The sequence below is a fragment of the Schistocerca cancellata genome, chromosome 5, assembly GCF_023864275.1.
Source record: "Schistocerca cancellata isolate TAMUIC-IGC-003103 chromosome 5, iqSchCanc2.1, whole genome shotgun sequence".
Lineage (NCBI taxonomy): Eukaryota > Metazoa > Arthropoda > Insecta > Orthoptera > Acrididae > Schistocerca > Schistocerca cancellata.
The window spans coordinates 830,712,552-830,725,413 of NC_064630.1; the positions used below are offsets into that span (position 1 = coordinate 830,712,552).

The 12,862-nt window shown below is 40.4% G+C and overlaps 1 protein-coding gene across 1 annotated transcript in view; it reads right to left on the reverse strand.

The window, feature by feature from the left end:
• The window catches only part of LOC126188829 (vitellogenin receptor-like), a 209,998-nt gene extending 200,899 nt beyond the window's left edge, over nt 1-9,099 (reverse strand). The window contains exons 1-3 of the mRNA XM_049930442.1: nt 9,093-9,099; nt 8,902-9,032; nt 8,008-8,145 (exon numbers count right to left, since the gene is read on the reverse strand). Coding sequence (XP_049786399.1) covers nt 8,008-8,145; nt 8,902-9,032; nt 9,093-9,099 — 276 coding nt within the window. The remainder of the gene's footprint in view (nt 1-8,007; nt 8,146-8,901; nt 9,033-9,092) is intronic.
• Between the last annotated feature and the right edge of the window lie 3,763 nt (nt 9,100-12,862).

Genomic DNA, 12,862 nt, shown 5'->3' on the forward strand with positions numbered 1-12,862 from the left:
GCTTCCATGTTTTCCTGAAGCTTCTTTTATTGAAAGCCAACAAGGATCTTCATTTTGCAGTTTTCCCATGTGTTTACACATTCTTAGAAAATGTTTTCTGTATTTTTTATTATTCATTAATAGAATTTTGAACTCTGAAGGATTGTCTGTGATGTTAATTGTTGACACATCTCAGTCTGGCATTCTTGACTGTACATCGGCAATGAAATTATCTTGTCTGCTTAAGTATCTAATTTTAAATTGAAACTCTCCGAGTGAGAACATCCATCTTGCTAATCTTGGATGTAATAACTTACATGTTTGCAAAAAAACTTAAGGCTTTGATGTCACAGTATACTGCTGCCTTTGCTCCGTATAAGTAATAGTGAAATGACCAGACTAGGGCCAATGCTTCCTTTTCAGTAGTTGTATATGCTCTTTCACATGCAGCTAAGAGTCGGCTAGTGAAAGCTATGGGACAGTTTTTTTGTTGCCATCTATTATTTTAACTTAGAAGAGGCAGGAACCAATTCCAATTTCCAAAGCACCCACCATTAATTCTAATTCTTGGATCATATCTGGATGATATAATATGTGTGAATTAACTAAGGCATGTTTTATTGCTTCTAATGCATGCTGGCATTGTTGCATCCACATCCACAGAGTATTTTTTCGTAACAAGCTGTACAATGGTTCTGCATTAATAGAGTGGTCATAAATGAAGCGCCTAAAAAGAAGCAACTCTGAGGAATCCCTTCAATTGCTTTTTAGTTGTTGGAACTGTAAAGTTTTTGATTGACTTTAATTTCTCAGAGAGTCCCGTAATATTCTTTTTTGTTTATAAGATGACCTAGAAATTCAATTTTATCCCAAGCAAAATGGGACTTCTGCAGATTTGCAGTTATGCCTGCTTCCTTGAAATGTTTTAATACTCCTCATTAAATCGACGTGTTCCTTCCATGTGGCCGTAGTAATGAGCATGTCGTCCACAAACAAAGTTAAACTGCTTCAAAGTGCAGGTCCCAATGCGTAATCTAGAGCATTTACAAAAACTCCCGAGCTCACATTCAGCCTGAAAGATAGAACTTTGAAGTGGTAGCTTTTATCTGCATGTACAAACACAGTGTACTTTTTTGATTGTTCGTCTGGTGACATCTGCCAAAATGAACTCCTGAGATCAATATTCGGCAAGTATTTCAATCCTTTGAACTTTTGAATTAACTCATCGATATTTTCCGGATGAGTTCACACGGGCACAATAATCTTATTTATTCGCCGTGCGTATAGCACGAGACAAACATTTCCTTCCTTTTTTGGGACAACATGAATAGGACTACAGTATGGACTTGAATGTTCAGTCAGCTCCCATTCAAGCATCTGTTGGATTTCTGCAACAACTGCCTTTCATAGATGCCACAGTACTGGATGAAAAGTAAGGAAAAAAACTACGTGTGGAATCACATCTAAATGACACGTCTATCCCTCGATTACACCAGGCTTTTCTTGAAAGACTTCATGATATACCTGTATAAGATCATATAATTGCTTTCTTTGATGGTATTGCAAACATTCAGGTTCTTTTACTTTTCTGTACACCACATCTTCAGTTTTTAAGACTGGTTGCAAATAATTAATTTGGTATTCCTGTGCAGGTTCACAATGTATCCATTTTATTTGCAGTTTTCGTCCATGGCAACATTTTTCATGACAACTATGTTCCCTGAGAAGATTCACCTGATATCTTTGATCCATTACTGTAAAACTGGCACGGCCCAGAGAAAAATCAATATGCCAACTCCTCTCTATAAATTCATCAATTTCCAAGATACAGCCTTCAACCAGTTTTTCTATTACAAGTAATATGCAATTTATAGTAGTAGTTGTTGCTGTTGTTGTTGTCTTCAGTCCTGAGACTGGTTTGATGCAGCTCTCCATGCTACTCTATCCTGTGCAAGCTTCATCTCCCAGTACCTACTGCAACCTCCATCTTTCTCAATCTGTTTAGTGTATTCATCTCTTTGTCTCCCACTATGATTTTTATCCTCCACGCTGCCCTCCAATACTACATTGGTGATACCTTGATGCCTCAGAACATGTCCTACCAACCAATCCCTTCTTCTAGTCAAGTTGTGCCACAAACTCCTCTTCTCCCCAATTCTATTCAATACCTCCCCATTAGTTATGTGATCTACCAACTTAATCTTCCGCATTCTTCTGTAGCACCACATTTCGAAAGCTTCTATTCTCTTCCTGTCCAAACTTTTTATTGTCCATGTTTCACTTTCATACATGGCTACACTCCATACAAATACTTTCAGAAATGACTTCCTGACACTGAAATCTATACTCGATGTTAACAAATTTCTCTTCTTCAGAAACGTTTTCCTTGCCATTGCCAGTCTACATTTTATATCCTCTCTACTTCGACCACCATCAGTTATTTTGCTCTCCAAATAGTAAAACTCCTTTACTACTTTAAGTGTCTCATTTCCTAATCTAATACCCTCAGCATCACCCGATTTAATTCAACTACATTCCATTATCCTCGTTTTGATTTTGTTGATGTTCATCTTATATCCTCCTTTCAAGACACTGTCCATTCTGTTCAACTGCTCTTCCAAGTCCTTTGCTGTCTCTGACAGAATTACAATAGCTGTATCTCCTGTGTTTAACTGTAGTTGAGACTGCACTTTAGCCTGAGAAGACTTATGACCAGTCTGGCCCACAATCCCACAACAATGAACAGGGAAAATTGGTGGATTTACTTTCTGAAGTATTTTTTGAAATAACTTCTCAGAAATGACATTTACTGCTGGTCAGTGTCTAAAGTAACCTGCACACAGTAATGCCTTCAATTTCCACTTGAATTTTCGCAAAGGGTCAGTGGTATGTTCCTCTTTACAAGGCATCATATCCTGCTGAAGTTGTTCTATTAATAATATGTCATCATTGTACCTGAAGAAATAGATGCTTAAATTTTCGCCCCTACAAACTTCCTCGGCTGCGCCGTCGGGGCTTCTGACACTCTAATCTAGTTTAATGATTGTCCATTATTGTTAGATGTTTGCTCTGTTATGTCAGTTATTACTGGAGGTTGGTTTCGCCATTCATTTGCATTGACATTTGGTTCCCAACCTGAAGGTTGTGGTTGGTTGTGATACTCTCAGGTTTGTTGCTGATATCTGCATTTTGGCTGGTAATTCCTCTCTCGGTAATATCCTTTCCTCCTCTTATTATTTTTCATCCATTTCCATTTGTATGTGTGTTCCCCTTGTTGGTTTTGATTACATTTGTCTGGATTTTCATTACAAGATTTCACATTTTTTCTGGAAGTAGTTCACCTGTGCGTTTGGTGAATTGTATGCAAAAGGTTTGGTTCCATACGTTTTGTTGTTACTATTATATTTGTTGGATTGGTAACTTGGTTGGGTATAGCACACATGTGATTCTTAGAATAGGATGTCTATCAAATCCAATGTGGCAAAAAAAATCTTCCACGTGATGTTCAGGCAAATGTAGAAGTTTTTCCTTTACTTCTAGTGGAAGTTTGGCCTTTAATATTTGAATAATATCTTTTGTCAGGATTGGTTCATTCCAGTATTTGCTTTAATTATGTATTTCTCGAAATACTTCCTTAAAGTTCCGTTTTTGAAATAAAATGGTTGTGGGTCAAAAACTTCCTTGTGTAGTCTTTCTTGCAATCCTTTATTCCAGTATTTGTGCAAGAAAGCGTTTTCAAATTGCTGATATTCCTGACAACATTTGGATGCTTCTGACACCCACATCGATCCATCCCATGAATGAATCCTGCACTGTACATAATTTTTTGTTGCTCAGTCCATATTCATGGCAATATCCCTCTATATTGCTTGATAAAGACCATGGGATTGATCGACTCTTTTGGGGTTAAATATCTGAAATTGACAATATTTAAGCATTTTTTCTTCACTCAGTCACAAGTGTATTCTGGTTACTATTTATGGTGGACGATATTCCTGATAATTTGGTTCCCGTTGATTACGTGAATATGCACCAATACATGGATATTGTCGCATGGATTCAGTTTCACTGATTTTGTCAGGAATAATGTCTGCTTTTGATAAACTGCAGGTAACAGGTGCCACTCTAGTATTAACTAAACCTTGCTGGCATGCTTTGAGTTCAAGTTCAATCTTTGCCTTCCAAGCAGGAAATTCTTCTCCTATATTTTGTTTAATTTCCTGAATTTCTGATTTAAGTGGTCCTTGTGCAGTTTCATTGTTAAGTTGTATGTTAGCAACAGTTTCTGCCAATGTTTGATTCATATAATTTCGCACCGTCTCAGTTTGCACTTTCACCCGTTCCCTCTATGTTTTTAAAAAAAGCGAACTTATGTTCGCTGAAACGTTCCTCTATTTGTTTCTCACCTTCGAGACGAAGAGTGTCTATCCTCCGAGTAAGATCAATGATTGCTTGCTTGTTTTCACGCTTGTTTGTAGTCATGTCCTGTGCAATGGTGTTCTGTACATGGATAACTTCTTGCACTTTATTATTTAGTTTATGTTGACAACATAAGATATCTTCGTATTTGGTTGTTAACTCTTTGTACTGCTATTCTTGTGTGATGAGTTATGCTTGACTGGCCATCAAGTGACTGTTTTGCTTCCAAATTTTGGAATTTTTTTAGTAATATTATCATTTATTGCTTTTAGTTTCGACACAGTTCTTTCGGTTTCGCGCATAGTTGCGGGCAATTCTCCCCTAGTGAGTGCTTCTGTAACAGATGTCATACTCATGTTTTTATTTGGTTGCTGCGTATGTCTTTGGATTTCACTTAACATATGAATTTCATATATTGCAATCATTTGTGTTACCGATGTGAGCGCAGAAATTATTGCGAGTTGCTCAGCCATAACTGACACTTCGCTAACTATGCTTGGTTGAAATTCTGTGCCACTATTTGAGGATGTAATTACATTACTTATTTGATTTTGTGCCATTGTGATATTACGTGCTTGCTTGTTGGCTTTAAACATAGACCTAGTTATCACCATGTAAATAAGCAACATGTATCCAGAATGAGATTTTCACTCTGCAGCGGAGTGTGCGCTGATATGAAACTTCCTGGCAGATTAAAACTGTGTGCCCGACCGAGACTCGAACTCGGGACCTTTGCCTTTCGCGGGCAAGCGCTCTACCATCTGAGCTACCGAAGCACATTCTGGAAACATCCCCCAGGCTGTGGCTAAGCCATGTCTCCGCAATATCCTTTCTTTCAGGAGTGCTAGTTCTGCAAGGTTCGCAGGAGAGCTTCTGTAAAGTTTGGAAGGTAGGAGACGAGGTACTGGCAGAAGTAAAGCTGTGAGTACCGGGCGTGAGTCGTGCTTCGGTAGCTCAGATGGTAGAGCGCTTGCCCGCGAAAGGCAAAGGTCCCGAGTTCGAGTCTCGGTCGGGCACACAGTTTTAATCTGCCAGGAAGTTTCATATCAGCGCACACTCCGCTGCAGAGTGAAAATCTCATTCTGGAAACATCCCCCAGGCTGTGGCTAAGCCATGTCTCCGCAATATCCTTTCTTTCAGGAGTGCTAGTTCTGCAAGGTTCGCAGGAGAGCTTCTGTAAAGTTTGGAAGGTAGGAGACGAGGTACTGGCAGAAGTAAAGCTGTGAGTACCGGGCGTGAGTCGTGCTTCGGTAGCTCAGATGGTAGAGCGCTTGCCCGCGAAAGGCAAAGGTCCCGAGTTCGAGTCTCGGTCGGGCACACAGTTTTAATCTGCCAGGAAGTTTCATATCAGCGCACACTCCGCTGCAGAGTGAAAATCTCATTCTGGAAACATCCCCTAGGCTGTGGCTAAGCCATGTCTCCGCAATATCCTTTCTTTCAGGAGTGCTAGTTCTGCAAGGTTCGCAGGAGAGCTTCTGTAAAGTTTGGAAGGTAGGAGACGAGGTACTGGCAGAAGTAAAGCTGTGAGTACCGGGCGTGAGTCGTGCTTCGGTAGCTCAGATGGTAGAGCGCTTGCCCGCGAAAGGCAAAGGTCCCGAGTTCGAGTCTCGGTCGGGCACACAGTTTTAATCTGCCAGGAAGTTTCAAGCAACATGTAGTTTCTCTACTAAGTCTTCTCACAAGAGTCTATATTAATCTTTACATACACTAAATATGTTAATGTCGTGATGCTATTGATGTTCACTTTACAATGTAACACCAACACATTACATAGAAAACACATTAAATACTGTCTTAATTTTTCTACTAAAATAGTGAAATTCTAATCAAAGTTACGGAGAAACTACTCTTTGATGCTTAAAAGCCAATAAGTAAAAGGTCATTACAATGCTTAAATGCTCAAGAAAGCTAGTAATTCGAATGTCTGGCCTTTTTGAAGTTTCAGCCTGGCTGCTAGGACGGCTTACACATTCTCTTCACAAGATACTCCCACACGTTCAGTTAGCATGAATCATACAAAGAACCAAAATGTAGTTACACTTTCTAGCTATACATACATGCACAAAAATGAAACAGTTACTTAATAACATAACTAATTTCCCTAAAGTCATGAATTATATCTGATACAAAGTATGCTACAGTTATCAGTAATCACAAATATGTTTAACTGTTAGTGTTGTGTCTAACTGTCATCAGTTAAAGTGGTATTGCAGGTTCTAGTTCCTCTTTAGTGCTGTTGTATCAGGATTGAGTCCTGTCTAACAGTAGACAATTATAAAATCACTCAGCTATCTTCACTTACTAAATGTTATTTGTATTTTACCTATACTGAGCCTTTTATACTGACAAGGGAACCTCCCCATTGCAACCCCCTCAGATTTTGTTGTAAGTTGGCTCAGTGGATAGGCCTTGAGAAACTGAACACAGATCAATCGAGAAAACAGGAAGAAGTTGTGTGGAACTATGAAAAAAATAAGCAAAATATACAAACTGAGTAGTCCATGCGCAAGATAGGCAACATCAAGGATAGTGTGGTCCCATGGTTAGCATGAGCAGCTGCAGAACAAGAGGTCCTTGGTTCAAGTCTTCGCTCGAGTGAAAAGTTAAATTTATTATTTTCAGACAGTTATTATCTGTCCGTCCGATGTGAGGTAACTGAGCCGTAGTATGGGGATGCTACACCTAAACAATCATCGAAACACACGACGTCAGTTGACTACAGCGCACGGAAGAGAGAGTATTCCTGCTAACGACGCTCCGTGGCTGGCAGTTGACTGTTCGCTACTTTGGACGAGGGTTCATTAAATAAGTGAGATGTATTCCGTGGGCAATACGAATCCAGCAAATATAGCTCGCGACTTCAATAACAAGGTCAATGAATATTTTCCGAACTGTAAGGAATCGGAAAGATCCTTAAGGGATCAACGATTGTCGAAAATTTATATGATTATTTCCTACATTTGTTGATAAACAGTACGTGTGGTGATGACGATACCTTGCTGATTACTGCGGGGGCTGTATGTACCAGATGATTAGATTGTTGACGATCTGTGCAAAGAACACGAAGAGGAAATACTGCAACTTCAATCTGATGGTATTTCTTTGGGTTACATGAAGGAAATGCTCCAATACAGGTTACTGTCCAAACCGATTAAAAGATGCAAATATAGATTATGGAGAAGTAACAAATTTAAGAAATTTAAAAAATTGAACTTTTCACTCGAGGGAAGACTTGAACCAAGGACTTCTCGTTCCACAGCTGCTCATGCTAACCATGGGACCACGGCGCTCCTGAGCTCACACTATCCTTGATGTTCCCTATCTTGCGCATGGACTGCTCAGTTTGTATATTTTGCTTATTTTTTTCATAGTTCCACACAACTACTTCCTGTTTTCTTGATTGATCTGTGTTCAGTTATTCAGGGCCTATCCACTGTACCAGCTTTAACTAAATCTGAGGGGTGTGTGATGGGGAGGTTCCCTTGTGAGATGTTTCCCAAACCACTTTGTGTTTTAGCTTTATATGTATGAATAAATTCTCTCTCTCTCTCTCCCCCCCACCCTCAAAGCCCTGGATGTATTAACCCATTTAAAAATTTAATCAGTTACCTTTCTAGAACAGCCCAAAACTTCATCATTGCCGTTCTGGCAGTCCTTGAGGCCATCACACACCCAGCTATCTGGAATGCAGGTGCCATCACCACATGGAAAATCCTCATCACTGCAGACCTTTTGCACATCAGATACCTAGATATAAAAGTTTAATTACTAAATTCTGTAGACTACATTTAAATGCCTCAATGTGTAAAATTATAAATCACCATCCCTTCCTAAAATTTAAGTGGCAAGTTTGTCACTGTCCAAAATGCCACGTAACATCAGTTAATTATGTCACTAGATTCTTTTATCACACTAACCCACTTGTCTGTCTAAATACAGATGAGATCATACTTCTTTTGATTTAACATTCACTACATTCATATGAACAAAAAAACGAAGTACAAAATTTTAAAATATTTAGTCCTACTTATATGTTAAGTCAAACACTTCTATAACCATGAAATTATTTTCAGTCAGTAGGCCTAGAGCTTAACTAATGAAAGATTGGTGGGATGAAAAATTTGAGCACAAGGTACTAAAATTTGAAGCAGCAAAATAGAGATCCCATACTACACATTACTCTCTGGATAAGAATTATGGAAATGACCTCAAGTTATCTTTGATGCTGGCAAGGTAAATGTTAGTCAATTGTAAGCAGGAAAATTGAACATTTATTCCCTATAGAAGCAGTATCAGGGCAAATCATTTCCCTATGTCCAACTTCTACCAATTCAGAACTAAGCAGCAAAGTTATCAAGTTGGACTTCTGACTACACAGTGGCTTCCAAGATAGGATTGCAGGACTAAAAACCTGTTTGTACACTTCAGACTTTTAGAGGCTTAAAGTCAATGAGAAATTCATTAGGTTGTCTTAGGCCTATCTGATAACAAAGAAGAATGTACCTTGGATGCATTACAATCCTTTTCATCTGACCAGTCTCCACAATCGTTGTTCCCATCACATTTGAATCTGGTCTGTATACATCTTCCATCTTCACACTTCCAGTACAATGGAGCCTCACAATTTATGTTGTCTGGAAAGTAAACACCAAATTATTGCTATCCTAGAAACAATCAAAAAATCTACATTGAGCAGTTCATTAGGGTAATCTCTAATTAAAATGGGGTTTTGAGATTCAAGAAGTAGAACATGAGGAAGTTTAACCTGAACCATTTATAATAATCTGTTACCATAGATTATCCGTCTTGAGCTGACTGCAAGACTTACACCAGATGCGTTTCGCTATTATTTAAAAAGCATCTTCCGTGGTTATTCTGCAAATTGGATACATACATTTTTGGTTGTTTTTGGTTCATACCGGCGTTTATAAAGTGGGTGTGCAAGTTACTTGTGTTTATTTACATATTTTGCTCCTTCCCTCCTTGCTAGCAGCGGTTGGCATCGAAAAACTTCGTTTCACCTTTGCACTTTGCAGTATTTGCCGTTCTACACTTTTGTTGTACTGCAATATTTACACTCCTCTTAAACTATTTCCCACTTCGCACTGCAACAGTGTTTATATCTATCTGTTTGTTTTGGTTCACGGGCACGCTGTGAGTGTTGCCAACCTGGGAAGCTATTGCTCTCTTCCCCACTGTGTGTGTGTGTGTGTGTGTGTGTGTGTGTGTGTGTCAATTTTTTTTTTTACCTTAATTATATTGATTTACAGTTTGTAGTCACACACGGTATTCGCCGATAACTCAGTTTCTGATGCTGTGGCTTGCAACGTGTAATCTCGAATCCAGCACGACACAAGAATTACGCTCGTCTGAATCGATAATTTGGAGGACTCGAACCACGTACTTCTCCAGATGCTGGTTCGCTTTCCGCAAAGTCCGCAATGAAATTGCAACGGAACCTCAGTGTACACACTCCTCTTACGAAGTTTTACAGACTTCGCAGCACCGCAGTCAACACAATCCCTCCTTTCGCCGTCCGGCAGAAGTCCAAATTTGCGGCAGAAATTCAAACATTTGTCTATGCTGGATATGCATGGAATTAATTGTTTTCCATGTCAGACAATCCGCAGGAGAAACGTGAGAAGCAGCAGACATTACACTCGCTATCAACAAAAACCGCGTCGATTTCCGAATGGAATCACAAATAATAACGGCGGGAATGTAATATACACGAACTGAAGAAACAACTGATAAAAATGACAATTACAAATAACTCATCATAACGCGCGCCACGACACTTCCATAATCGATTTACTATCGCACGATCGATATGTTTTTTAGAGCCCTCCAACTTCGATAGGCAATCATTCTTGGAAATTACGAAAAACAGTTCCGCAGGTGCACCGGAAACTAAGCAAATAGCTCAAAAATTTGGCTAAACAAAGAGATCAAGTCTCTCTATACCAAACAGCAAACCGTAAATTGGGAACTACATAAAACATCTTAATCTTACCACTGAATAACACGGCAGTTTTCTCCCATCTTGTTAACAAGGTTGGAAATCGTACGTATGCAGTTACAGAAAAATGAAAAACTCACAAAAGAAATATTTCAAATTTAAAAGCTAGTCAAACGACCCACACAGCCACAAATTACACCCAGTCCAACGAAAACCATCACCTATATCCAAGATTGGTCAAACAGGGGATCTTTGGTTAGCAACGAAATAAACAACGGCGTTCTTCCTATCGCTCTCAAGAATTTTGAGAAAGGGCGATTATTAACAGTTCGACTCACAATTGTGTTGTCGGCAGTGAAAGACTTTTCAACGAGCGGGTAACGACAAATTGTTGCTCGCAGTTACGGCAGCCGCGCTGAGTAGTCGTTAGTGCTTCATGCGGTGACCGGCACAGATTCCATCAGGTGTTTTGTGGAACTTGTCAAGCTTTTTTACTGTAATCTACTGGATATTTTAACTACAAGTAGTTAGTAACAAGTGTCAAAGCATCGTCGCTGGGAGATTTCTCTCAGCGGCTATTTTTAAAATGGAAACTAATGTCGAAATCCCAGTCGATACCGGTCAAGGGTCGGCTATCGCTTTGCATACGAGTCACAACAACGAGACTGTCATGATGCACCCCCCTTCAGCAGTGTTCATTACAAATAAGCATCAATTGGGTACCATCAACATGTGCTCTCAAGATCACTGTCCTCAGAATCATCATGGATCAGCATTCAACAAGTTCAGCTGTCTTCACGCAGTGTCGGACAAACAACACCCAGCGACAAAAGGCAAGACACCGATCACCGTCACCCCAACAAGCAGCAGCTCCTGACGCAAATGTTCCGAAGAAGGCAAAGGCAAGTGAAAAGCACACTTGTAATGTTGAAGGGGACGTTGATATGGTAGATATTGATAATGTTGCACACACTGTGGAAGTTCTAGGAGCAGACAGTAACTTGAGTGTAAATATAGGAGACAGGAATTGCAATGAGCAACCTGCTTCCCAAAAGTCTTTTAGTCGCAAGAGCTTTGACAATTCGGTGACCACAACGGTACCTCCTATAGGACATAACACGTTTCCTAGTAACAAATAATATGCTAGTGAAGGTAATACATACGAATCAACAGACATGGGTCCCTATGTAGTCTTTGTAGAAGGAGAAAATGGTAATGTAGGAAAGTTAAAACCGATGGATCTTGGAAGAATGTTGTTTACAGAAAGTAATACACTACTGGCCATTAAAATTGCTACACCAAGAAGACATGCAGATGATAAACGGGTATTCATTGGACAAGTATATTATATTAGAACTGACATGTGACTACATTTTCATTTCACGCACTTTGGGTGCTTAGATCCTGAGAATTCAGTACCCAGAACAACCACCTCTGGCAGTGATAACGGCCTTGATACGCCTAGGCATTGAGTCAAACAGAGCTTGGATGGCGTGTAAAGGTACAGCTGCCCATGCAGCTTCAACACGATACCACAGTTCATCAAGAGTAGTGACTGGCGTATTTTGACGAGCCAGTTGCTCGGCTACCATTGACCAGACGTTTTCAATTGGTGAGACATCTGGAGAATGTGCTGGTCAGGGCAGCAGTCGAACTTTTTCTGTATCCAGAAAGGTCCGTACAGGACCTGCAACATGCGGTCGTGCATTATCCTGCTGAAATGTAGGGTTTCGCAGGGATCGAATGAAGGGTAGAGCCACAGGTCGTAACACATCTGAAATGTAACGTCTACTGTTCAAAGTGTCATTAATGCGAACAAGAGGTGACAGACGTGTAACCAATGGCACCCCATACCATCACGCCGGGTGATACGCCAGTATGGCGATGACGAATATACGCTTTCAATGTGCGTTCACCGCGATGTCGCCAAATACGGATGCGACCATCAATACGCTGTAAACAGAACCTGGATTCATCCGAAAAAATGACGTTTTGCCATTCGTGCACGCAGGGTCGTCGTTGAGTACACCATCACAGGCGCTACTGTCTGATGCAGCGTCGAGGGTAACCGCAGCTGATAGTCCATGCTGTTGCAAACGTAGCCGAACTGTTCGCGCAGATGGTTGTCTTGCAAACGTCTCCATCTGTTGACTCCGGGATCGAGACGTGGCTGCACGATCCGTTACAGCCATGCGGATAAGATGCCTGTCATCTCGACTGCTAGTGATACGAGGCCGTTGGTATTCAGCTAGGCGTTCCGAATTACCCTCCTGAACCCACCGATTCCATATTCTGCTAACAGTCATTGGATCTCGACCATCGCGAGCAGCAACGTCGCGATACGAAAAACCGCAATCGCGATAGGTACAATCCGACCTTTATCAAAGTCGGAAACGTGATGGTACGCATTTCTCCTCCTTACACGAAGCATTACAACAACGTTTCACCAGGAAACGCCGGTCAACTGCTGTCTGTGTATGAGAAATCGGTTGGAAACTATCCTCA